The 27,320-nt window shown below is 43.0% G+C and overlaps 1 protein-coding gene across 2 annotated transcripts; it reads right to left on the bottom strand.

Moving 5' to 3' along the window:
- Positions 1-16,404: 16,404 nt before the first annotated feature.
- CCNG2 (cyclin G2) lies at positions 16,405-27,022 on the bottom strand. Of its 2 annotated transcripts, none has more exons than XM_063135417.1 (8): positions 26,711-27,022; positions 23,940-24,068; positions 21,352-21,489; positions 20,515-20,765; positions 20,013-20,091; positions 19,822-19,920; positions 19,096-19,301; positions 16,405-17,859 (listed from the first exon to the last, which is right to left on the bottom strand). In XM_063135417.1, exons 2-8 carry the CDS (start codon positions 24,066-24,068, stop codon positions 17,721-17,723), a joined length of 1,041 nt encoding a protein of 346 aa, XP_062991487.1. In that variant the 5' UTR covers positions 26,711-27,022; the 3' UTR covers positions 16,405-17,720. The 2 variants fall into 2 exon arrangements, with proteins under 2 accessions (XP_062991487.1, XP_062991486.1); XM_063135416.1 differs by having other exon boundaries at positions 26,721-27,022.
- Between the last annotated feature and the right edge of the window lie 298 nt (positions 27,023-27,320).

Below are 27,320 nucleotides of genomic sequence, written 5' to 3'. Positions count from 1 at the left end.
AAGGAAATTAGTTTCCCAGCTTAAAATGATTTGGGAACGTGTGAGAGGAACCCCCTGCCGCTCCTTCTGGTGTCTGTGTGTGTGTTTAGCCTGTCAGCAGGGCCAGTGCCAGACAATTTTGCACCCTAGGCAGGTGAGCTGCTTTCACCCACCCCCCACCCCACCCCCACCCCTGCGTACCTGGGCGCGGGGTGCCATCTCACCTGCCCAGCTGAAGCGAAGCCAGGACGCTGGGGTGGGTGGCTTCAGAACGGCGCGCCTGGCCAGAAGCCGCTCTGGGAGAGCGACTTCTGGGCGCGCCGTTCTGAAGCTGCCCGCCCTCCCTCCCTCCCACCCCAGCGTTCTGGCTTCGCTTCGGCTGGGCGCCCACCCAGCCAAAGCGAAACCAGGACGCTGGGGTGGGGAGGCCGGCAGGCGGGGGGCTTTGGAACGGTGCGCCCGGCCAGAAGCTGCTTTGGGAGAGCGACTTCCGGGCGTGCCGTTCCGAAGCCACCCGCCTGCCCCAGTGCCCTGGCTTCGCTTCGGCTGGGCGCCCACCCAGCCAAAACGAAGCCAGGACACTGGAGTGAGGTGGGTGGGCATGGCTTCGCTTTGGCTGGGTGGGCGCCCAGCTGAAACGAAGCCAGGATGCTGGGGCAGGCGGGCGGTTTCGGAATGAAACGCCCGGAAGCCGCCCTCTCAGAGCTGCTGTGGGAGAGCGGCTTCTGGGTGCGGCGTTCGGCGTTCCCCTTACCTTGGCCTGAGTGGCTACATCTATGGTAGCGCCGGCCCTGCCTGTCAGCTCCTGAGAGAGAGGCAGGACACCCTAGCAAGAGAGCCTATAAAATCCAATGTGCAAGCTTCATGTTTTGGCTTCACTTCAGGAGGAACTGTGCATGCTACCAGCCTGGAGAACCTGCTTTGGGTCAAAGGGATGGCTTCTATCTATCATGGGATAGACACCCAGCTATGAGAGCTTGATCAGCTGGAAGGAGGCGCTGACTTTCTTTGCGTGTATATATTCTGCCTTCATTTTCTATCAATGTGGTTTCTTAAGTGGGGAGGTGTCAGGTAAGTGAAGGGGGAAAAGCCTCAGGTACCCATCACACAGCCACAACTTTGGTAGTGATCGGGCTTTTCTCATTGGTGAGCCAGTATGGTGTAGTGGTTAGAGTGTACGACTGGGAAGATCCAAATTTAGTCCCCACTTGGCCATTGAAAAGTTTATCTATTCAGGCAGTGTAACAATCTTCCAGGACCATCAATTGTTAGAGCTTATTAGAGAGTTATGTACCTTAAGAATTGTCTATAAGAATTCCTGATGAAGACCATGCATAGTCAAGTGTATGGGGCTCTAGTTGTTCTGACATTCATGTGTTTGTTTGTGTACCATGCTTTATTTATAAACGCAGTATAACATTATCTTATTGGTCTAGTGCAGTTCTGTTAGGTCTCTTGAACCTTGAGTGTTTCTTTAGAGCAGTGATTGGGCACCTTGTCTTTTCTGTTTTGCACAACGCACAGTCCATGACAGCCATGGCTCTTCCCTCAGCAGCCCGGATATCCCCATTGCTGACTTGTCTTCACTACATTAGAGGAACCAGCCGGCCCCCGTCTATACAACGGGATTGCTCCTCATTAAATATAAACCCGATTTTTCATTGATTCGAATGTAGGTAAAGAGTGTCACACTGCAGCAGCAACAGTAATTTATGTCTTGACTTTTTTTGTACTGTAGTTATAAATGCGCACATATGCATATTCGCACATATGAAGCTACAGAGGAGAGAGGAGCAAAACTATAAATTTTATATGCGGAGCTCTGCAGAGTCATAAAACAGACAAACCGGGAGTGGGGTGGTGGTGGGAGGAACGAGGCAGTAGAACACGTCTCCTTCCTCTGGCTGCCCGTTTCCCCCTCTTTGTTTTTGTGAACTGCCCAGGGAGCTTCGGATATTGGACAGTATAGAAATGCAATAAATATATAAATACATAAATAAATTCGTTTTAAGAAGCTTTTTCTGCAGAGCTCTGCAGAATGAGAGACTTCAAACTAAAAACGTCGGGAAGGAACAAGGCAGGTGGTTGGTGGGAAATCAGCAAATCACGTTGTGCTACCCTCAAGCTCCGCCCACATGTCAAAATGCGATTTAACCCTCCAAAAGACACATAACCATAATGCAGTGCAAATTTGGACGTGATCTATGTTGCTGTTAATTGCAAATGCGAATATACGCATTACCACATTAAAAACCTGGCACCACTGTGAATGGACTGCTGCATCATGTGTCCTAAAACTTGAATATGCGCATTTAGGTCGGGGTAAACAAGCCATATAGACAAGCCTCAAGTCTCACATACTAAAGCTAGCCTTCCTTAGGCTCTCTCTGCCTGCTACAGCAAGACTTCTCCCTGTTATCTCATTTCCACTGTGTGCCTGACACCCATAATGTTTTAGAGCCAATGGCATCCTTCACAGAGAACCCACCACAAGCATACACACACAGAGAGAGTTTTGTTTTTGTTCTAATATTTCAAACCACTAGCTTGAATTGCAAGGGCCTAAATACCAAAAATAAACAAAACAAGCCAAGTCCAGCTACTTCTCCCGTTTCCTTTGACAGACTTCTACTTCAGACTAGCATTTCAAATAGTAACACTTTGCATTTCTGTTTATGTTTGTATTTCAGCTGTCTAAAGAGTCTTTTACAAATCGTTGATATGCCTTACAAGATGAATCAATGCAGGATTACTCAGAGGCATTAAAATGCAATGAGTTCAACGGAGCCAGCTCCCAAGTTTATAAGTGAGACTGTCGTCATGAAAACAATAGAGTTGGGAACAGTTGGAAGTTAAGCAAGTAACGGCATTACAAATTTCTCCCATCTAATCTCTTACAGAAGGTACAATCCAGTTAATACATTTTTTTCACAAACTGGGCATTATTTCACAGAATCATAAAATAGTAGAGTTGGAAGGGGCCTATAAGGCCATTGAGTCCAACTCCCTGCTCTGTGCAGGAATCCACCTTAAAGCATCCTTGACAGTTGGTTGTCCAGTTTCCTCTTGAATGCCTCTAGTGTGGGAGAGCCCACAACCTCCCTAGGTAACTGGTTCCATTGTCGTACTGCTCTAACAGTCAGGAAGTTTTTCCTGATGTCCAGCCAGAATCTGGCTTCCTTTAACTTGAGCCCATTATACCGTGTCCTGCACTCTGGGATGATCGAGAAGAGATCCTGGCCCTCCTTTGTGTGACAACCTTTCAAGTCCTTGAAGAGTGCTATCATGTCTCCCCTCAATCTTCTCTTCACCAGGCTAAACATGCCCAATTCTTTCAGTCTCTCCTCATAGGGCTTTGTTTCCAGACCCCTCGTAATACATTTCATGATGTATTACAGGCAAAATGTTTCTCCTGCTGATAGCATGAGTGGATCAGATAATTCATCAGGGAGACTCCTGCTAAAAACAAATCACTATTCTCTGGGCCCTAGATGAAGGAGTGTGGTTTCATCAAGAAATCTGATTTAAAATAAAATAAATGTTACACTGGATTTATTGGTTGATTACATTTATATCCCACTCCCCCCCTTCTTAAGACAGCTGCATACACAATCCTAGGCAGGATCTACACTACTGCTTTAAAACAGTTTATTACAGTAGTGACAACTGTTGGGGCCCAGGACACACTCCATATACAGTTTTCAAATCATTTTCAAAATGTTATATCCTGTTTGGTTTAGATCTATTTATTTATTTATTTATTTATTTATTTAAGGATTTTTATGCCACCATTTAGCCAAAAAAGGCTCTCACGGCGGCTTACAAAAGTATTTCTTGACAGTCCCTGCCCACAGGCTTACATTCTAAAAGACATGACACAAAAGGAAAAGGGATTGGGAGGGAGGAGGAGGAGGGGGAAAAGGAAAGCAAATTCAGGCACTACAATCTTAGTTGCAAAGTTCAGCAGTTACAGTTGACAGCAGGAGGGAGGGGGCGCTCAGCTGGAGCTGGACCCAGGCATGGTGGAGAGGTGCCTGGCTGCTGCTTGCTCCCTCACTGGTGGCCTCTGCAGAGACAGATCTAGCCTCCTCCTCTCCATTTTATCCTCATAACAACAACCCTGTATAATGGACTGAGAGTCCATGACTGGCCCAAAGTTACCCGGTTAGCATCCATGGCTGAGTGGAGACTAGAACCCAGATCTCCCGCCTCCCAGTCCAACACTCAAGCCACACCCATAAGCACAGAGTTTCAGTGATTCAGCCTGGGAGGGAAATACATCTGAGAAGTAGATTCTAGCCTATAAAAACCTCTTGTCAGAACAGAGTTTTGTCTAAGATGCCACAGGAAGCCTTGAAAACCCAACTGTTCGTTTTTGTAAAAACGTTTTATAAAATAAAAATGTCATCTTATACTGGCCAAATTCCTCATATGGGGGTTGTAACTGAAAACATTGTAATATTTGAATATGAATTAAAAACATTTGGGTGTGTGGGTGTGTGTAAGACCCTTGAAAATTGAAAGGAAAAAAAAATATGTCAAATGAGGACATATTTCACAGTTGGCTAGTAGAAACTAACACCTGGCTACCAAACCTAAACACAAATTGCAGTATGTTTCAATTGTGTGATTAGTAATTCGTTTTACAGATTAGTGAACTCCATTTCTCTATTTTAAGCTGCTTCTGAAGTAAAAAAATATTTATTGAATGGATTATTTCATGCTAAGCCTAGTCTGAAAAGTCAACAATTTTGCTTAATGCAGTTTTTCCTATGATGTGAGGTGAGAAAGTTCCCCTTTTATGGAATAAGCGTTCCTAGAGCAATCTTACAAATAGAAATCAAATGAATAGCAATCACATATAATTGTGGTGGACCTTGAGTTATAAAGGACCTGTGACTTCACATTCTGGAATTACGCTTCTTTTCTCAGTAGTAACTTGATTTAATTCCACGTACCCACATACCCCGCATGTTAAAAGCCCAGTGCTCTCTCAGCAGAAATCAGGTTTTTAATCTATGGCCAACATAAAGAGTTGCTTTCTAGAATGAAATAGCCAAGCCCACAACAGAAAACAAGAGGAATAAAGAACTACCCTAAGGGCTTGTCTACACCAAACAGGATATTCCACTATGAAAGTGGTATGAAAGCGGTATATAAAAGGCAGGAGCCACACTACTGCTTTATAGCGGTATTGAAGTTCACTGCAGGATCTACACTATTGCTTTATAGTGGTACTGAAGTGCAATGACAACTGGTGGGGCCCATGACCCATCTACACCATGCAGGATATAGCACTATGAAAGTGGTAAGAAAGCAATATATGGTATGTATCAATGGGTCCCAACAGTGGTCAGTGCACTTCAATACTGCTATAAAGCAGTAGTGTCACGGCTCCTGCCTTTTATATCCCCCTTTCATACCGCTTCCATACTGGAATATCCTGCTTGATGTAGATGAGTCTTAAATAAAGATAATTATACCACTTTACTCCATTTCGGAACCCCACACCCTTTAACCAATCCAGTCACAAACATACTTTTCCTCAAAGCCCAACAGAAAATGCTAGGAGAAGCTACTGATCCAGGAATTGCTAATTACTCTGCTTAGAGCATGTTAGAAGGAAGTAGAAAACTGCTTGCTATTACAACACCATTCAAATCAACCCTACCACCCTTTCTCCAAATCCAAAATGGCACCAGAGTGTGTTACCTCTTTTCTTCTTTTTTTTTGTCTTATATGATCCACCTCCTTTGGATTCTAAACCAATGGGAAAAGATATACATACGCACAAACATACACACGGTATTGGCTCTTTGATATCCGTCATTCATGACTTCTGCCACGAGTTTTTTCAAAGTTGTGACACCTTTAAAGATACACCGTCCCATTTCCAGTTTTACGCTTCTGAAATGTGATACAGAAACAGATGTTCATCCTTAGAATAAGGGCTGCAATTAGCACCCTTGGGCTGTGAAGAAGTAGATATGGAGTAAACAACAGCAAAGTAGCAGGAGAAAAGAAATAATTACATACACCATTACTGATAGGGGAGAGCTAACAAAAAAGATAATACATTTTGTAGCGGTATTGTTTCAAAAAGGCACAAATTCTGTTTGGTTGGAAGTAACAGTGATACAAACAAAATAGAATAGAAAGTGAGGTCTTTATATTATGTTTTCATTAAGATTCTGTATTTAATCTGCCTCTTATTGTTAGATGTGGTCAGTGGCGGCACTAGAAAAAAAATTCAGGGGGGGCACAGCAGGGGCAAAGTACATTTCTAGGTGGGCGGGCTGTGCCCCACATATTAAGGTCTCCAAAGAAAAATAACGGTATATCTCACACTAGAACTGCCATCCTAAACATATATTCTGAAATAAAACATATATTTAGTTGTGTGAGTTTTAAATAGCATGTATTAGCTAAATTCAAATTGCAGTAAGGGAAAATGCTTTTAAATAAGGTAGTCAAATATATAAGCATTTCCTTGACATACAGATTAAACAGAAAGAACGCTTTCTTTAGAAAACAGTTACTTTTCAACCAGTGTAGGTAGAAACAGAAAGGTAGACTCTTAATGTAAGAAAAGTAAGAGCAAACTGTGGGCCCTGTACACCTAGGCAAACCCAGTGTATGTTGTTGTGTGGTTATATAATGCCTATTTTCTTTGATATGTTCTTTATGAAGATCACTTAATTGCACTAAAACTGAGCCTCCTTTGGATTTCTGTGGTTTTTTTGGTAACTCTCCCATACCACCTTACAGGCTTAGAATCATAGAATAGTAGAGTTAGAAGGGGCCTATAAGGCCATCAAGTCCAACTCCCTGCTCAATACAGGAATCCGCCCTAAAGCATCCCTGACAGATGGTTGTCCAGCTTCCTATTGAATGCGTCTAGTGTGGGAGAGCCCACAACCTCCCTAGGTAACTGGTTCCATTGTCATACTGCTCTAACAGTCAGGAAGCTTTTCCTGATGTCCAGCCGGAATCTGGCTTCCTGTAACTTGAGCCCGTTATTCTGTGTCCTGCACTCTGGGAGGATTGAGAAGAGATCATAGGCCTCCTCTGTGTGACAACCTTTTAAGTATTTGAAGAGTGCTATCATGTCTCCCTTCCATCTTCTCTTCTCCAGGCTGAACATGCCCAGTTGTTTCAGTCTCTCTTCATAGGGCTTTTTCCCCAAACCCCTGATCATCCTGGTTGCCTGCCTCTGAACACGCTTGAGCTTGTCTGCATCCTTCTTGAATTGTGGAGCCCAGAACTGGACACAATACTCTAGATAAGGCCTAACCAGGACCGAATGAAGAGGAACCAGTAACTCACGTGATTTGGAAGCTATACTTGTATTAATGCAGCCCAAAATAGCATTTGCCTTTTTTGCAGCCATGTCGTGCTGTCGGCTCATATTCAGCTTGTGATCTACAACAATTCCAAGATCCTTCTCGTTTGTAGTATTGCTGAGCCAAGTATTCCCCATCTTGTAACTGTGCATTTGGTTTCTATTTCCTAGGTGTAGAACTTGGCATTTATCCCTATTAAATTTCATTCTGTTGTTTTCAGCCCAGCACGATCACTTTGAAGTTTGTTTCTGTCTATCCCACCCAATTTTGTGTCATCTGCAGATTGATAAGCATTCCCTGTACCTCCTCGTCCAAATCATTCATAAAAATGTTGAAGAGCACTGGGCCCAGGACTGAGCCCTGCAGTACCCCACTCGTTACCTCCCCCCAGTTTGAGAAGGTTCCGTTGATAAGCACTCTTTGAGTCCGATTCTGTAGCCAATTGTGAATCCACCTAATAGTTATTCCATCTAGCCCACTTTTAGCTAGTTACCTAACCCTAACTGGTGGGGCAGAAAGTGGGTTCATTGGAGACAGAGCCAAGGGGGTCACCACCCTCCTAGATACCTCTCTAGAAGAAAACAGAGAAAGCAGTTTGTGGCAGAGCCCACTTATTGAAGCAAGGGGAGGTAGGGAAGGAAGAAGCCCATTTCACACACAGGCAAACTGAGGCAGGAGGCAAATAAGAGTCAATTACTGCAAGAGAGTGAGATTGGGTTGCATAATTGCAGCACACTTAAGTTCTCAGAGCCAACAGAGAGCAGGCTTAAAAAAAAAGTGTCTTAAACACACATGCACACAATTTATCCAGGGTATGTCACAGCACAGAGAAAGGCATTTATAGACAAGCCCACTTCTCCAACATTTAAATTAAATGCAGATGGGAGACCAAGAAACCCATTTCACACATAGATAAACTGAGACAGCAGCTAAATAGGAGCCAATGACTGCAAGTGAAAGAGTTTGGGTTACATAATCACATGTTTAAAGGGGGGAAATGCGCTCCATCAAACAGGAGGAATTTAGCCACAAATATATATTAACTTGCACCACGAAAAGCAAAGAAATTATTTTTTAAAACCATGTGTTCACAATTTATTTATTTATTTATTTATTTATTTTTATTTATTTATTTATTTTATTACATTTATATACTGCCCCACAGCTGAAGCTCTCTGGGCGGTTTACAACAATTAAAAATAGTAAACAGAAGTATACAAAATGTTAAAACCATCAAAAACATAAAAAACAGTATAAAAACAACAGTATCCATTTAAAAACAACAATTCTGGGGTCCATTAAAAACAAACTTAACGTTGTTAAATGCTCTTAAATGCCTGGGAGAAGAGAAAAGTCTTGACCTGGCGCCGAAAAGATAACAATGTTGGCACCAGGCGAGCCTCATCGGGAAGATCATTCTACAGTCGGGGGACAACCACCGAAAAGGCCCCCTCCCTTGTTGCCATCCCACGAGCTTCCCTCGGAGTAGGCACTCGGAGGAGGACCTTAGATGTTGAGCGCAGTGTACGGGTAGGTTCATGTCGGGAGAGGCGTTCCATCAGGTATTGTGGTCCCAAGCCATGTAGGGCTTTATAGGTTAAAACCAGCACCCTGATAATATAATGTAATTGAGATTATATTATATAATATAATAGAGCAAAACAAAATGGATTCTAAGCCCAAACACACACACACATACTCAAGAATTTCTCAATCTGAAAATCACACACACCAATCCCAAATAGATTTTTACATGACATGGCACCACAGAGTTACATGCATTCCCTAGTGTCACAGACCCATGAAAATACTTTTTACATGAATCTATTGGGCTCTGATGGGAATGGTTTTTGTTAAAACAAAAGTATTTTTGCTGAGGGAAATAATCCCCTACCCACCCAGAAATGAACAAAGGAGATAGCAACCAGCAGCAGCAAGAAACATTACAAAAAACAGCAATAAGCTCATGCCAGGATGAAGATGATAGTGATGTTCTTGAAGCTGCCTGCCCCCACCCCACCCTGCTCAGACTGAGCTGGCCAGATAGGCAAAGGTTAAACAGCAAACAGTACAACTTTAGCAAAACTATAATACACGGGTCAAAACAGGCTGCTAGCAAAAAGCAACATGCAAAAACAAACAAAACAAAACCCAATATATACATAACGACAATGTGCTGAATATTAAAAACCCAAAAAAGGTTTTTGCAACCAGCACAGAAACATTCTACGAACAAGATTCAATTCACAAAAAGGCAAAAGTGGGGTAAATAAAATGTTCCTCAGTACTAGGGTGACCATATGCAAAGGAGGACAGGGCTCCTGTATCTTTAACAGTTCTATTGAAAAGGGAATTTCAGCAGGTGTCATTTGTATATATGGAGAACCTGGTGAAATTTCCTCTCCATCACAACAGTTAAAGCTGCAGGTGCGCTGCCCTCTTTTAAATCTGCACTATAGCTCTTGCAGCTTTAACTGTTGTGATGAAGAGGAAATTTCATCAGGTGCTATATGCATACAAAGGACACCTGCTGAAATTCCCTTTTCTATGCAACTGTTAAAGATACAGGGGCCCTGTCCTCCTTTTCATAGGGTCAGCCTACTCAGTGCAGAAGAGCAATAATACAAATGGAATGCTAGATCGTCAGCAGACTGTCTTAAGGGAATGAAATGATATCAGTAACTTAAAGAAAAAGAGATTCTTTTAAAACATACTTAAACAGGGCGCAGTTGGCAGCCACGGGGAAAGCAGAGGCAGCAACCTGGGGCCTGGGCCTGGGCCGCTTGCTCCTTATCTCTTCCTTGTTCCTTCCTCCTCTTCAGTTGGATTTTGCTCCCACCAGAAAAGGAGCAAGCAAAACAGGCGTCGGCAGTGTCTGCTCACTGAGGCGGCTTAGCCTGGCCTGCCTGGCACGTGCTGCTCTCCGCTTCACGCTTGCGCAGTCGCTCCTTCCTAAGCTTCCCACCCTGCCCCATCTCTTCCTAAAACAAGCCCCTTCTTCCAGATAATTAATCACCATGGCAACAAGGCCTCAAAGCCTCCGCCCAAGCAGTTGCCCAGCAGTGAGCTGACCAAACAGCCCTGGAACTGGATCAAATCCTCGTCTGCACTGCTGCTGGCTTCTCGGCCATCCCAGAATGCAGGCAATTATAACAGGAGTCCTAAAACTGGGGTGGCAAGCTCCTTGTTTGGGGAGGGGGGCGCTTGCCCCCCTCCGCCCCCACTGGCTGTCATGAGTGTCCCCACTTTTTTCTTTTGGCAGAAAGGCAGGATATATAAAACATTAAAAAAAAAGTCTTTCTCTCAGACCATTTTCAACTCTTTTCTGTCAAGGGCCAAACTATAGATGACATTTCAAGAATCTTTCCTTGAAATGCAAATAACACCATCTGGGCTGGACGGAGAAAATGTAACTCTCTCTTTCCACCTGCACACACACACACACAACCCCGCCATTAAAGGGTTTTTTCTCTCTGACTGGCTTGAACAAAAACTGCACTTGGAAAAGCCCCTAAAACAGTTGCCACTATCCTAAGGTGTACTATCAGTAATCTGAACCAGCAACTTTTCGATTTCCCTTTCTTTGGCTCTAATTATTTGTGCAAGCGTGACATTTTGGTAATTATTCAACTCCAGTGGAAGAGGGGCCAAGGGCTTCTGACTTCTTGTGATATGAAGCTTGTGGAGAGGAGATTCCCCCTTCAAAGATTGCTGCCTCTGAAAAATGTGACTTACTTTTCTGGGAGGGGATTTACAAGCATCGCCGAATTTTTAAAAATCAGCAGAAAAGTTTTAGCAGTGCAAATAGGGGATGTAGACCAACCAAATTCAGTTGTTTGTGATGGATTCTGACAATTTCTCTATAATTGCAGGAGAGGAAGGAGTAGCTTAAAAAGTCACATGTATTTCATTGTTCGTGCTTACAGTGCGAGCACATGCCACAAGCCATAGTATAGTACTGCAACTGCAGGAGGAAGTTGGCTGCCATTTTCAGGTTGCCTTTTTTATTTATTTATTTATTTATTGTGCTTTTTATAATGTATTTTGTATTTGTGCTTTTAACCTGTTGGTTGTTTTATTATGGTTTTATTTTTACTTTTTATTATTATTTTTATTATGGTTTTAATTTTTGTGAACCGCCCAGAGAGCTTTTTCTATTGGGCGGTATAAAAATGTAATAAATAAATAAATAATTTTTTTAAAAGTCCTGTAACCATCTGCCCACCTTTGCTTTTGTGTAGGAATAAGGGCTGGAAAATAAATTGTGTGGTTATCCACAGCTATGCATCTCTGTTGGTGTACAGTAAAAAAAAAAAAAAGCCTCAAAAAATAAGGCATGGATTTCCTACCCACAAGTCCTTCCCCTCCCTGCCTCAGAGCAAAGGCTTGTCTGGGAAACACAAAGAAAAGTGCACCAACAACTTCCATTGACTGTACGCAGATCACATCACCTGCAATGCCTTGTCAATTGTTGGGGAAGAATTTCATGACCTTCATGACTTTGCAAAGAGCCAGGCATCATTGCAGAGAGCTCCGTAACTGTCAGGACCGGTCTCTCTGATGTATATCCCATATGACTTGGAGGCTGAAGAAGAAGACCAGACAAGACAGGAAGTAGAGGAGGAAATTCTCCAGGAGTCAAGGAGGAATCTTCCCATGAGGTTGTCAGACAGGAGGCCCAGGCTCAGAGATCATACTTCCCACCTGTGGGAACTCAGTCTTTGTCAGAGGGGAAGGGAACATCAGAACTGAGAGACCCCAGAGTTTACCGCAGGGTCAAGTTGAGAGGAGGTCGGAGGCCGTCTGCTAGGATAGCCATTTGCCAGAGGTTACAACTTGAAGATCTGCCCTGAGGGAGGAGTTTGGTTAAAGCCTCTTGGGCCCTGTGGGAAACTGTTGATTTAGTTGATAGGCAACTGCCTTGCTTTGTTAGGCTAATTAAACTTAGAGGATGGCTCCTAGCATACACACTCCCTTCAGGTGTGAACTGAATACAGCTTTGTGGATTGCACCACAGACCTCTTTATTGTCTCACATCTCGGTGAGAGGGCTTGGAATCACAACAGCAGCGGGACTTCTGGAATGGAAGATGAAGCATCATGCAGTTAAAATGCACAAGTGTTTATATGCAGTTCTGGTGAGTCTCGCCTAGATGGAGCTCCCACCCTTAGTGGAGATGAACCTGAATAACAAGAAGCAGGCAATCTGCTCATTTCCTAAAGAAGTGGATGACCTAGGGTGACCATATGGAAAAGAGGACAGGGATCCTGTATCTTTTAACAGTTGTATTGAAAAGGGAATTTCAGTAGGTGTCATTTGTATGCATGCAGCACCTGGGGGAAATTCCCTCTCCATCACAACAGCTAAAGTTGCAGGAGCCTTGCCCTCTTTTGTATCTGGTCACTCTAACTATACTATAGGCTACCTCCTGTATCAACGGCAGTATACCCTATGTGTACCAATTACTGGGGAACGTGGGCAAGAGGGTGCTGATGTACTCGTGTTCTGCTTGTGGGTCCCTGGTCAATGCTGCTTAGCCATTGTGTGAACAGAGTGCTGAACTAGATGCACCCTTGATCTGATCCAGCATGGCTCTTTTTCATAGAATCATAGAATAGCAGAGTTAGAAGGGGCCTACAAGGCCATCGAGTCCAACCCCTGCTCAATGCAAGAATCCACCCTAAAGCATCCCTGACAGATGGTTGTCCAGCTGCCTCTTGAATACCTCTAGTGTGGGAGAGCCCACCACCTCCCTAAGGAGCTGATTCCATTGTTGTACTGCTCTAACAGGAAGTTTTTCCTGATGTCCAGCTGGAATCTGGCTTCCTTTAACTTGAGCCCGTTATTCCATGTCCTGCACTCTGGGATGATCGAGAAGAGATCCTGGCCCTCCTCTGTGTGACAACCTTTTAAGTATTTGAAGAGTGCTATCATGTCTCCCCTCAATCTTCTCTTCTCCAGGCTAAACATGCCCAGTTCTTTCAGTCTCTCTTCATAGGGCTTTGTTTCCAGACCCCTGATCATCCTGGTTGCCCTCCTCTGAACACGCTCCAGCTTTTCTGCGTCCTTCTTGAATTGTGGAGCCCAGAACTGGACGCAATACTGTAGATGAGGCCTAACCAGGGCCGAATAGAGAGGAACCAGTACCTCACGTGATTTGGAAGCTATACTTCTATTAATGCAGCCCAAAATAGCATTTGCATTTATGTTCTTATGAGGTATGAGGGGTCCTTCTTCAGAGCAAGGCATTATTGACAAGGTGTCCTTGGAGGTAGCCTGTATCATCCTGCTTTGCCATGATGACAGCAGATACTATTTAACATTATTTTAAACTTTACTATAGTGGCATTGGCACAGACGATCTCCAAGATCACCTTGCCCACAGTGGCTCACTCTGAGGAAGGACCCCTTCCTCAGAGCACAGCACTGATGGCTGAGATTTCTTGCGCTACCATCACTACTGCCCTACGGGGGAGAAGAAAATGTGAGCGAGACAAGGACAGGCAAGGGGAACATCAGCTGGACTGCCCCCAACACACATACATATACACATACACAGAGAGAGAGAGAGATGAGAAGAGAAGCAGGGCCATTCCCCCAGGCCCGCTGAGAGTCTACTTATTTTTTTCCTCTCCTGTCCCCATCCCGTTTTCCTTGTGTATCATAACTTTTTAGACTATAAGCCTGCAGGCAGGTGCTATAATTTTTGCTGACTCATTGTGAGCCATACCAGAAACCTTGTTTGGCTGAGGAACAGGATGAAAAATACTTAAGGGAGCAGTCCCAGACAGCTCTAATGTAAAAGGGGAGGGCAATACTTATTCCTCCGTTCCTAACAATGGGCAAAGGATCATTTTAGCAACAAGGATCCTATAACAGTGATGTTGTTAAAACAGGGCCCTCCAAAATAGGTCACCCAGAGGGGGGGGGAAACAATGGTGTTGCAGAAATATTATGTATTGATCCATTTATTGATTAATTGTGGTCACTCTTCAGAATTAAAGCATAGGAGACTGAAGAGTGAGCACAATTTAATTGGAAAACTTTGTTATTTACAGTTTCTCCCATGAAGGGCTATATGCAAATGTCTGAAAAGTCTTGGATACCTTTTCTACTTTTTTCTCTCTTGCTGGCCTATGCATGTTTAGACAGGAAAAAGCCCTACAACTCACAGCATTCTCCAGCGAGGACTTTTTTCTGCCTAAAATGCATAGGACTGCACCCCAAATAAATAATGGATCAGTGGGATGTTTCCCAATAGCATGCAGTTCTGTTGAACTTGCAACCAGTAAGGCCCACATATTTTTTCCCCTCTTTTCAGGGCCCCCTTTTGTTAGATTTCCCCCAAACACTTGGCCCTACCACACTAGGACACATGCATTCTTTCTGTACACCAGTAGAAGGCAATGCAACGTCACTTTCTATCCATGAACATAAAGGATCATGCAAAGAACATTCAATGGCTATCAGAACAGTTGGACTTCCTATATCAGTCTTCTCCAAACTGATGTCCTCCAGATGTGTTGGACTTCAACTCCCATGAGCCCCAGCTCACATGGCCAATGGCAAGAAATTCTAGGTGTTGTCGTCCAAAAACATCTGGAGGGCATAGGTTGAGGAAGGCTGCTGACGTATAGCTTTAAAATTCGTATGTCAACCTTAAAATGATATGAAACTAGAAAGACACAAACTGGTTCCCAACCTAGATGGTATCCTCCAAAGTAAAGCCAGAGTGTAGTTATCAAGGTCTCAGGTTGTCATGGGGGTTGGTATGCACAGACCTGCAGTCAACCATATCACCTGCAAGACCAGTAGCCCCCTGAAGCTACCTAGATTAGATCTGATAAAAAAGAAAGGGAGGCAGTGATTATAGAAAGTGCTAGCAAGTATTCTGCGTAGTCCCAGTACAGCAAAGAAATAGCACCATCTAGAGGCCAAAATCATAACTGGTTTTCTGCTCAGCAGAAGGTCTACAGCAGGGCCACATGTGATGTCTGTTGGGGTGACCAGGGCCCTCACATGCACAGAAGCAACTCTGGCTTCTGTGCATTGCAAGCTGAATATGAGCCAACAGTGCGATATGGCTGCAAGAAAGGCCAATGCTATTTTGGGCTGCATTAATAGAAGTATAGCTTCCAAATCACGTGAGGTACTGGTTCCTCTCTATTCGGCCCTGGTTAGGCCTCATCTAGAGTATTGCGTCCAGTTCTGGGCTCCACAATTCAAGGACGCAGACAAGCTGGAGCGTGTTCAGAGGAGGGCAACCAGGATGATCAGGGGTCTGGAAACAAAGCCCTATGAAGAGAGACTGAAAGAACTGGGCATGTTTAGCCTGGAGAAGAGAAGATTGAGGGGAGACATGATAGCACTCTTCAAATACTTAAAAGGTTGTCACACAGAGGAGGGGCAGATCTCTTCTCGATCCTCCCAGAGTGCAGGACACGGAATAACGGACTCAAGTTAAAGGAAGCCGGATTCCAGCTGGACATCAGGAAAAACTTCCTGTTAGAGCAGTACAATAGAATCAGTTACCTAGGGAGGTTGTGGGCTCTCCCACACTAGAGGCCTTCAAGAGGCAGCTGGACAACCATCTGTCAGGGATGCTTCAGGGTGGATTCCTGCATTGAGCGGGGGGTTGGACTTGATGGCCTTGTGGGCCCCTTCCAACTCTGCTATTCTATGATTCTATGACTTGGATACCTTTTCCCGAGGACATTTTACTCAAATTGAAATTGCAACTAAGGAATCAACTACAGTAGGTTCTTGCTTGTTTTCCAATTCTTTATGAAAGGTTCATAAAGCATAGACATAGACATAGGATCAAACTAGATCTGATAAGAAGGTGGCCAGAGAATTTTACAGAATGGGCAAATGGTACAGGCCCATCTTGCCAGAAACAGAAGCCAAACTGCATGTAATAGCTACTCTTCACCAAAAGGCTGCCTTTAATTCTGGGGAAGGGAATTTCCCCATGAAGGAAGTTCAAGTTCTTAATGTGGAAGTTGTACCGCATTCTAGAAAGAGTCTTCTATTTCTGACTTCATGCCAGCCCGACATTTACTTGCATTAGAGCAGACACAGATTGGAAAAGCATTTGGTTTTATTGAACTGAAGCAAAGAGATTGTCTGAGTTATCTTTGAGAGAAAATAGCTTTCAGAAAACATCTTTTGACACTTAGGCTTGTAGTACCAAAAAAGCAAGCCTTCAATATACAGTATTTATATCATATACAGGATACAATAAATTAATATCTACATGCAACATATAGAAAGTTACATACACACTGTAAAAATACAATATTTTTCAGCTTATTTTGTTGAAGTTTTTATACAGATTTTAATTTACATTTTTACACATTTTTGTAAACGTTTTTTTCTTTATAAAAATCAGAGCACACCACACATCACCATTCACATCGGCACTTCAGCCTAGACAAGATGGCCACACAATCCTAACTGTTGCTGCCCCTTCATTTCTACCATGGCATTGCTTTCACATCATCATTAGACTACAGAGTACATTTATTCTTTTGCTCACTTTGCATATATTTTAAGATACTAAATAATGTAACCATAAAGTCTGTGCTTTAAGAAAAAAAATGGCAAGCAATCAAGTGTCATTACAACCGTTTTATCAACTTCACATTTACCAACACTTCTGCATATAATCAATTGCCTTTCCGCTAAGAACTTTCACTTAAGCATGCAAACATGTTATGATTATGGATTTTAAAAATACTGAAATAAGCTACAGGAGTTAGTAGTTAACGGGAATGTGGACTTTACACTGAATGCCAATATTTCTAATTTAAGTACTATGCTTTTTTACATTAACACAAAGGCTTTCTGAACACATCTCATTCCTCATATGAGGATCACTAAAATATGCCTGGAACATTTAACCAGGTTGGTTTGCACTTAAAAGGTCATCTTATTCCTCCTTTTTTAAAAAAATCTAAGCATATGCTTGATTAAATAAGCTTCCTAAAATTGAACAAAGCTTTTAAAAAATGAGAGATCCTTTCTTTAAAAGAATGCACCATGAAAGTTTTGGTTAAAGTACTTCAGCCCGAAAAGAAATAAGCATATTTTTAGTTTTTGCAATTTAACCTATCCCTAAAATATTTCACCGTTAAAATTCAACCTCTATTTTCGGCGGGGCAATTCAAGCACTTGCAGCTATCTTGTAGCCTGCTAGCAGGCAATGTGTACTTGTTTAATGCTTCTCGCTGAATAAGGGCCTAAATGCTTGATTGGATTCACCTTCATACATGTGACTTATCACTAAGGAGAAAAGCGCAGTACACATCTTGGGTACTCCATGAGACTATGTACCAAGGTACAGAGAGTGCTTAGATACTTATTGCCTAAAGTACTATAATGCATTAAGAGCTGAATCTAGCACATTGAGTCGAAGGAGAGGGCCTGCCACTTTGATTTCGGTTTGAGGTCAAAGAAGAACGTGCTTTCCAGATCACTTGGCGGAGAACTGCTAAGGCTTTCTTCTCCACAGCTCATATCTTCGCAAGAATCCTCACTGGAAAAGATGAAGTGATATAAAACTATCAGTCATACAAAAAAACGTGAAAAAGCAAATACAAAGAAAGGGGGGATTTTAAAAATCAATCACACATAACACTATGGCAAATGGCTGTGGGGATTCTTGAAAAGAACATTAGGGATATAAGCCGCCTTAGGCGGAGTGAGCTGGTCTAGCTCAGTATTGTTGACATTCTGGCAGCAGTACCTTTCCGAGGTTTCAGACGTTAAGTTTTTCCTGACTTATCTGGAGATGCCAGGGGTTGAACTTGGGACCTTCTACATTCTAAATATATGCTCTACCACTGAACTAAAGACCCTCCTTTTTAGACCAGGTGAACCTTGATCAGGTCCTGCAAGAGCTTAAATAGTGCCTAAGCAAGCACACTCAGGGCTACTTAAGATAGGTTAGTAAAGTTCTCCAGGTGGTTAAGGCTTGACTACACATTCTTATTTTATGAAGTTAGCAAACACTGGTGGGAAGTCTAATAAAATTAAATGAATATACAAGCCATTCCTGTTCTAAAGACACCTGCATTATACCAGGGCAGACTGTGTGTCTATCTAGAACAATACTGTCTGTTCTTACTAGTAGTGGCTTTCCAGGGTGTCAGGCAGAGATCTTTCACATAAACCTGCTACCTATTTTTTTTAAAAAAAAAACTGGGAATATCAGGAATTGATCTTGGCACAAACTACATATAAAATACATGAGTTCTACCATTTAGCTATGTTCCCTTCTCCACAGATACATATATGCACAATTCATAATTGATGTGATCATATATTATAGTGTTCTGGTATCTGCCACCCTCAAAATTAAATGCAGTTTTATCTTTCCAAGTTGGGGGTGGGTGGGTGGGTGTCAAACTAGCGCAGGTAAGAGGGCCAGGTTGTCCCCCACAAGCAGAATGGCATCAGGGGGCAGGGCCCTGTTCTTGACATGACAGGCATTGGATCCCCAGCTGAAGAACTGGCTACAGGTTCTTCAGTCTGCTGTGCTCTACCTCGGCTTCCCCTAGCCTGACCCAGCTGGCTTCTCTGCTCCACTGCCGTCCCCATATTGGGAAGGCGATGGAGGAGCCAATACTTTCTCCGTCCTTGTTCTAAGTGCTAACAAAACCAATACTACTTCATGATCATCCCAAAAGAAGGAAGTTTAAGTCCATTATTTGTACTGCTATTACTTACAGATGGTCAGTTATTCTGAGAAAGACCCCTGTGGTTTACCTACCTCTCACTTTCATCAAAGCAGCCAGCCTCTGGGATTGTGGGCAACTCAGGAACACTATAGTAGCTGTTTTGAAGGTTTTGGGCAGTGCGTCTTGAAACAATCCAAACTAGCTTTTTATGGTCTGGCTTGCAGCAGGCAGGAGAAGAGTAATCTACTAAGCATTTTGAAACCAGCTCCCTCCAGTAGAGTAAGTCACTGTCACTTATCTAAAATACAAACACACCCCGACATCTTAATTTATATTTGTCTTTCTAGAAACAAAACTCTGTTACAAATCCACAATGGCTACAATCTTAGCCACACCAATTTAAGTGCCTGGGACGTATTTCCAAGTAAGCACACACAAATCAGACTACAGGCAGATCAATTGGGCTGCATATCTCAACCGCATTTCCTTGAAGCCAACATACTGATTTCAATGGAACTTGTGTTCAGGTAAAACTGACTGGAATTGCAGACAGGATTATGTGCAGAGGAGTTCATTTTTGCCCACAAGGTAGGTAAAAATGGGAGCGACTTTCACTTTGCAAGGAGTCCTTATTCCCTCTTTTTTAAAAAAACTTGAAACCTGTCTGTAGAAAATTAATCTAAAACTTTTCAACAATCTGACCCTTCCAATCATTCACTAGGAACACTGCCTTGAAAAACAAACAACCATTACACTTTCCAGAGCGGCTGTTAGGATTGCTCTCTCCAAGAGAAATAAAACGTAGTTGAATCTCTTACCTTTGAATGCTTCTGAATACACAGGACGATTTCAAACAGTTCAATGGACTTCAGAGTCTGCACTTCCAGAGAGAGAAGGCACAGGGCCAAGATGGACGGCTGAAAGTACAAATATACACATCCAGCTCTAAGTAATGCGTTACTGAACTCCAACGTTCATCTGCTGAGTAGAGCCCATCCCACAGACTTACTTTTGCTTTTGAAAAGACTAGTCGGCAGTTACAAGCTTTAAGTTGTGCTTCCAGTTTGTCAAGATTTAACAATTCTTTCCTATAAAGGGACAAGATGAAAAAAACGTAAAAATTGGCTTTAAAAGCAGATGTAAACCGCCCAGAGAGCTTCGCCTATGGAGTGGTATATAAATGCAATAAATAAATAAATAAATGATGACAGTATGTCGGCATTACTCAAACTGTAAGGTGGATCAATCCATCTCCTGTAAGAATCTCACTTGTCCCATTCATCTTGTAGGAAGTACTGCCCCTGCTATCCTCCGGTTTCAGCCATATTTCCTTATTCCATTAAGCATGAGCACCTATCACACATGTTAACTAAGACTGGAGTACCTGCAGTTACTGCAAGTGATAAGAAGGGTAGGCAAGAACGGGACGGTCAAAATGCTAACTGATAGGATGTGGACATGAGGCTACCTACTTTTTAAAAAAAAGGAAATTAGACTGATCCAATACTTACCTTTCTGAGGTATGACAGAGTACAATAGTATGGTACAAGTGCAAAAAGGTTAAGGCAGTAGTAGCTTTGAAGTCAAAGTGCAGTTTTTCTGAGATTATTTTTTCCATTCGCTTCAGGTCGGACACAGTGCATTTGCATTGGCTAATCCGGATGACATCATGAAGGGATGGAATGTTGCATTCCTCTTCAACTATTTGAGCAGCAAGCTGAAAACAACAGACTCCAATGCAGGACAAATGCTTAGGTTTCACCTAAGGATAAGGAAAAGAACATTATGAACTGGTGCTGCAGGTGGCAAGCTACCTAGCAACAGTGAGCAATGGATAACAAGTAAAACACTTTAAAATGTACTGCAAATCCATTCAGCATTCTTCATGCTGTGTTGTAAATTCAGTTCGTTACCGTGACTAGAACAATAAGATCTTTATATCAGAAAGCTAGGCTCAACTGCAGTATCAGAATAAGCTGTAGTAAATCTTAAAATATAATCCTAAACCCCCCTGAATTCCCACTTGCAATGGTCATTTTCTAGATTTCAGCAATAGATTATTTACACGGTCTCATCCGGAACAAGGGCATATTACACACTTATTTAATAAAACAGTATGTCCTGAATGTAACTCCCCAATTCTGAATAGTTTATTGTGGAATCATTCTACGTGCCAAGAAATTAATGACTATATTGTCTTAAAGTCGAAAGGAAGCATCAAAAGCTTTCAGAATATATACATACCTTCATAAGTGCCAAATATCTCTCTCTCTCTCTGTGTATGTGTGTGTGTATGTGTGACAATATATTTAAAATTTGATACAGCAATTTCTTCCACTTCTACATACCTTCATAAGTGCCAAAAATCTATCTAGAATGTTGACAGCCAGGACAAATGTTTCTGTTGCAAACCCGAAGAAGCTGGTCAGACTCCAGAGATCTTCTACTTTTGCATTCCTCAGTCTTGGACATAAGGTGTTTTCATTCTGTAGTAAGAGATACAATATCTTAATGCTAACTGCAGAGACTCTGTACTGTAAAAACCTTAGAACATGTATACATTCTGCTAGGGTGGCCAATCTCTTTGGAAGAGGGGGCAAAAAAGAAAAGGGAAAGAAAAGGGGGGGGAGAATGGCCTTAGTTAAGCTACCCAGGGGCCAGAAACCCTTCCACCTCAACCTACTCCTACAAGCGGCTTGTTCAGAGAAGGCTCAATTGTTGTTTCTTTCTGTAGAAGAGAAACTTTTCCACCCACAGTAAAGTCACTCAGAGACTAGCACCAACTTTGATAAAAGCAATGCACTGTTTTCAGTCTAACAGGCATTTTCCTACTGAGAAATAAGAGGCTGACCCCAACCTGAACACCTCTGGGGCAACAGTTCATTTCCAAACAAAGTGACACCTGTCAATTAAGAAACATGCAACTCATGCTTCATATAGTCTAGCCAGGGGTCCCCAACACAGTTCCTGTGGGTGACATGGCGCACACGAAGGGGTCTCCAATGTGGTGCCACCCATTCAGATGTTGAAAGTGTTAATGTTCCTCAATCCATTGCATTAGAGGAAGTGAGGGTTTATCCTTCCAGTGTTGAAATATCTGTCGTTTAGTTGTCAAAAGGGTGCAGAGAATCCATTTATGCTGAACATTTTACAATATCCATGAAGCAGGTACAATAAATATTTTAAAAGAGCGTGCACACCAGTGAATGTCGATGTCTATTCCAATATAAAATGTATCTGCGTAATAAACTCCTCCCCAAAAGAAGCAACAACTGGACATTGCAAAACGTATGTTTAAAGGAAGCATTAGCTGTATTGCACGAATTAGCTGAATTAGACATTCCTTTAAGATCCATAGATGCTGAAGAGGAGATCCACTGATTAGGTATTTTGTGGTGGTGCCTACAGTAGTTTCTCAAATTCCCAAATGTGCCCACAGGTACAAAAACTTTAGCCAGTGCTAATTCCTTAGTATAGCCACTTGGGAGCAGTGCTGTCCAGTCCACAAGCTAAGTGTAAGATCAGGCACAATGACGTTAAATGTTTTTATGTTTTGTTGGTTTGAAAAGATTGCAACTAAGATTGTAGTGCCTGAATTTGCTTTCCTTTCCCCCCTCCTCCTCCTCCTCCCTTCCAATCCCTTTTCCTTTTGTGTCATGTCTTTTAGATTGTAAGCCTGTGGGCAGGGACTGTCAAGAAATACTTTTGTAAGCCGCCGTGAGAGCCTTTTTTGGCTGAATGGCGGCATAAAAATCCTTAAATAAATAAATAAATAAATAAAAGGAGAATGAAACACATGCTTAAATCTTTGTTATTGTGTTCAACAGAAACTCATATTGAATACTTTTGGCTGGATTAGGCCCACTGTTGAAAGAGCTGCTATTAAAATCTCTACAATTATTATTATTATTATTATTATTATTATTTATTTATTTATTTATTTATATAGCACCATCAGTGTACATGGTGCTGTACAGAGTAAAACAGTAAATAGCAAGACCCTGCCGCATAGGCTTACAATCTAATAAAATCATAGTAAAACAATAAGGAGGGGAAGGGGATGCAAACAGGTACAGGGTAGGGTAAGCAGGCACAGGGTAGGGTAAAACTAACAGTAGAAAGTACAAAACAAGACCTATTAGCTGGCACGGAGGAATATATTTCTGCTTATATCTGCAACCTAAATTTGAATGGAGAACCCTTCTTTGAAAACATTTTACTGAGATAGTTTACAGTTTAGAAGCAATCTGGCTCCATACTATGGATTATAGTCCAAGTTTAACCTACAGTTTCCCAGTTTGAATATAATGGGGAACTGTGCTTTGAACACTTTGTGACAGACAGAAGCATTAAAGCCAATGCAATGGGGATGGGTCTTCATTCTAAACCAAAGGTGCCGAGCCTCTTTCAGCCCGAGGGTCAAATTTCATTTCCTTGCAGCTTTCAGAATCCACATTCCAGTGGTGGGCAGGGCCAAAGGCAAAAGGGGTATGGCCAAAACACCAGCATATTTTAGCTTAAAACTCTTACAGTAAATAAAGCCTTAGGAAAGGCATTTCAACCATTCAAAAGAGGGGAGGGGGGAACTGCCCCAAAGCCAGGAAACCACCACACCATCGGTGCTGAGAAGAAAGAGGGCCAACTGGGGAGCCCCAAAGGGTGGATTTTGCCCTTAAGTCTGAGGTTCCTCACTTCTGCTCTCGGCTTAATACACCACGATTTATTGGCTTGAAATGGTTACATCTGAATGGGCCGATTGTACATGAAATGGCTTGAAGGTTCATAGCGTAGCTAGCTAGCGATAGTACTAGCTGCCTGGTCTAACTACACGAAGAAAAATCTATGCTTTGGGCCATTTCCTCTGCAAAGTCACCACAACTGAAGCTCAATCACGTGAACACTTAATTACTGCCCCAAGGGACAAGCATCTCCTCACCTCAGCAGTGCACTCAATCAGGCTCAGCCCTTTTTCCCGAGGTTGGTATTTCCATTCCTGCTCCAAGTGGAGTTTCAGCTGCTTGAACAGCCAACTGCTCATCTGTTCTTCAACTCCTGTGTCCTTCATCTTAGGAGGCAGGGTGAGGAGAGAGAGAAAAAAACTTTATAGTCATTTTAAAGGTTGGCGTAACACTCACTGAAAACACGAATCATACATGCTAGAATTCCAGTCTACCGAGTTTATTCCTAGCCCATAATGATAAGAACTTCACTATTAAAGATCTGGTTATTTCCTGAAAATTCCACACTTACATCTGTCTCTGAGCTGCCTGACCATCTAACTAGTAAACTTTTTACAATGTGTAGGCAATGCACATTGACGACTCATTGTTTAGCAAGGGATAGAAGATTGGTTTGAATTCTCTCTCTTCTGTGGAAAGTACTGGAAAAGACTTGTTCTCTTGCCCTTTGACAGAGGGAGGGAGGAGGGAGAAGTGAGGCGTAGAAGAGCCCTGTCACGTACACAAAGCAACAGCCACTTCCGACTGACTGAAGGGGGCGGCAGAAGCATATGCACAGACAGACTCACCAGCAACCACCACTATCAGGCTACACCTCTATATACACGTACTTGGGAGTAAGACTCCACAAAACAAAGAGGACTTGCTTTTGAGTAAACATGCATAGCATTAGGATGCCCAAGCGAAAAGGCATTTTGAGTGTCTCTCCAGGCAGGCCAACCTATAATCGTACAATCCAATCTGCGAGATCTCGGATTCCACTGTGTTCTCAGTATGATTGAGACCATCCCAATAATGATCCTTTGCAATATCCTGCTACCCTTCCCTTGTTTGTAGTATCTCTCTCTCTCCCTCCCTCTCTGAAATTTTTGTTTTGAGTCATAAATGCAGCTGGTTTCAGTTCCACCCTCTATTATTCAAATAAAGTGAAGGGCCACCTTTTGTTCAACCCTGGAGAAAAAACAACTAAAAAAGATTTTGTTCTGAGGCCCAGGATACCTCCATTTGGTCTTTAGTCAAATTCTGAGGAATAGCACTTGTCAGGTATCATAAATATGAAAGAATTCCACTCCAAACCAGAGTGCAAAGCAAAGTTACCATTTTTAACTGTTGTAAACCGCCCAGAGAGCTTCGGCTGTGGGGCAGTATATAAATGTAATAAATAAATAAATACAAATAAATAAAGTATCTACCATGTACATACAAGCACAAGGCAATTTTTATGTGTAAACCTGGTCCAACAAAGGCAACCCAATACACAAGAGATCCTTATAACTTCTGATAATACCTTTTGCTGGATATGAACAAAGTTCCAGTCCCGCTTCCTTGTCCTGCTCTCTCTCTCTCTCTCTCTCTGAACCCTCAATCACCCTTAAATTCCATATTTGATTTACAGCCCCCCCCCCAATCAACACTGCCACAAAGGAAACACAGTTATTCCACAGCAAAATACCTTCTACTATTCTCTGTTCATCCTGAGTAAACTCTTCCTAATACCTCTCTGCAACCAGAATTTGCTCACCCCCACCCCATGGATAGAATCATATTCTCTCCAGGCACACCGATCTTCTTAGCACCGCACCGGAAGGCTTTGTGCCACTACTCTATCCTCTTCCAGTTAAAAAAGGCATCTCACCCCATCGGAGATCTTTCTCACTTAGGGTGAAGAAGCTAAACCTTCCCAAGAGCCACCTGGCAGTCTCCCTGACACTTGGGTCTTCCCCTCCAAATAAAGCTTGCTCTATCAGGGTCTCCACCTAACCACCCCAACCTTTCCAAAACATCCCCATTCCGGATGAGCAGTGGGGTTCTTTCTCTCACACACCAAACCCATACAGAGGCAAGTTAAGCGCATGAGCAGTGAGCCAGAACCACCCCTCTGCTTCCCCCACCCCCTTCAGATGTCAGCTTTTACCATAACAACAAAGAGCCTGGTGCTACCTTAAAGACTATACTCATTTATTTTCCTATAAACTTTTGTGGACTATAGTCTCACTTCATCGGATGCATAGTCTTACAGAGAGCACTCATTACCTACCAACCCCTCTTCTTCATATGTAATAAAGGGATAACTGGCCTGCCTTTAATAAATTAATATAGATAGATAGATAGATAGATAGATAGATAGATAGATAGATATGCATTGTATGGATTGAGATACAATATTATCCTTGCAGCAATCGTTCAAACCTTTTAAAAGAAAAGAAAAGGAAGAATCCCCTCTCCTAGCCTATCATTTTACCTCCCAAGTCACCCCACTCCCCTTTCAATGGGGCCTTTGCTAGCACCATCCCTGCTCCTATATATTTACTGTATCCGTTTATCTGTCGCCTTTCTGCACATAACACCTAACAATAACAAAACCGGCATTTTTTTCTTAAAGCCCCCACAATAGCATGGTGAGAAAGCACAGCACAACACCGATTTCTTTTCTTTTTTAAAGGCAACCCTTTTATTATTATTTAATGATGCTTTCTGCAAGGCGGCAGCACTGATGGATCTCTCTATAATCGATTATTAATGAACTGCATTGCTGCCAATTATCGGTATTCCGCCGGCTTCGGTTGTTTTTGTTTTGCATTGTCCTTATGGGGGGGAATTAATCCAAGAAAATATTTTTTTTAAATGCAGAAACGGATCAAAAGCGGACTCTCCGGCCCCCCGCCCAGTCTCAAGTTGGCCCCCTGACCACTTATTTCACGCCCCCACCAAGACGACCCCCCCCCCAAGCGCGCTGCTTCCCACCTACCGGGGCTCACCTCTCTTCAGGAGCGGGGCGCCTCTCTCGTCAGAGGAGAAGGAGGAGGAAGGTCGGGGGCTGGAGCGATGGGAGGCGGCCGATCCCGACAACAACAACAACGGCGGCGACAGCGGCAGCAGCGCCTCGTCCTTCCCGACCCAGCGGCCCCGCATTCAGCCACCACCCGCTCGTCCTCCAAACCCCGTCCTTCCCCCGTCCTTCCCCGGCCGGGAGTCAGCGCAGAAGCAACACCATCGCCTTCTCCTCCAGCCCCGGACGCCTCAGCGGGGCAAACGAACCAGAGACGCTTCAGAGCGACATCAAAATGGAGTCTGAGGGCCGAGAGTGGCAGAACACCCCCCCCTTCCCTCAGCTCCGCCCCCTTTGCCGTCACGTGACCCGCCGCTTTTGTTTTGTGTGTGTGTTTCCCCCCCTCTCCTGCTCAGGGTGTTTTTTGGTTTTTTTGAGCGGAAGGATTCAAGGCTGAGTGATACGACGCGCCCAGGAGGAGAGGGAATTGGAGTGTTAAAAAATATAATCCTCCCTTTTTCTCATTGTTTCCCGAGACGGGATAGTTGCTATCAGTACTGACTCGGCGGAGGTGTTTCTCCTATAATAA

This window comes from Elgaria multicarinata, chromosome 10 (assembly GCF_023053635.1).
Source record: "Elgaria multicarinata webbii isolate HBS135686 ecotype San Diego chromosome 10, rElgMul1.1.pri, whole genome shotgun sequence".
NCBI lineage: Eukaryota > Metazoa > Chordata > Lepidosauria > Squamata > Anguidae > Elgaria > Elgaria multicarinata.
Note: the sequence above shows the minus strand (reverse complement) of the source record. Positions and strands in the feature narration are given on the sequence as shown.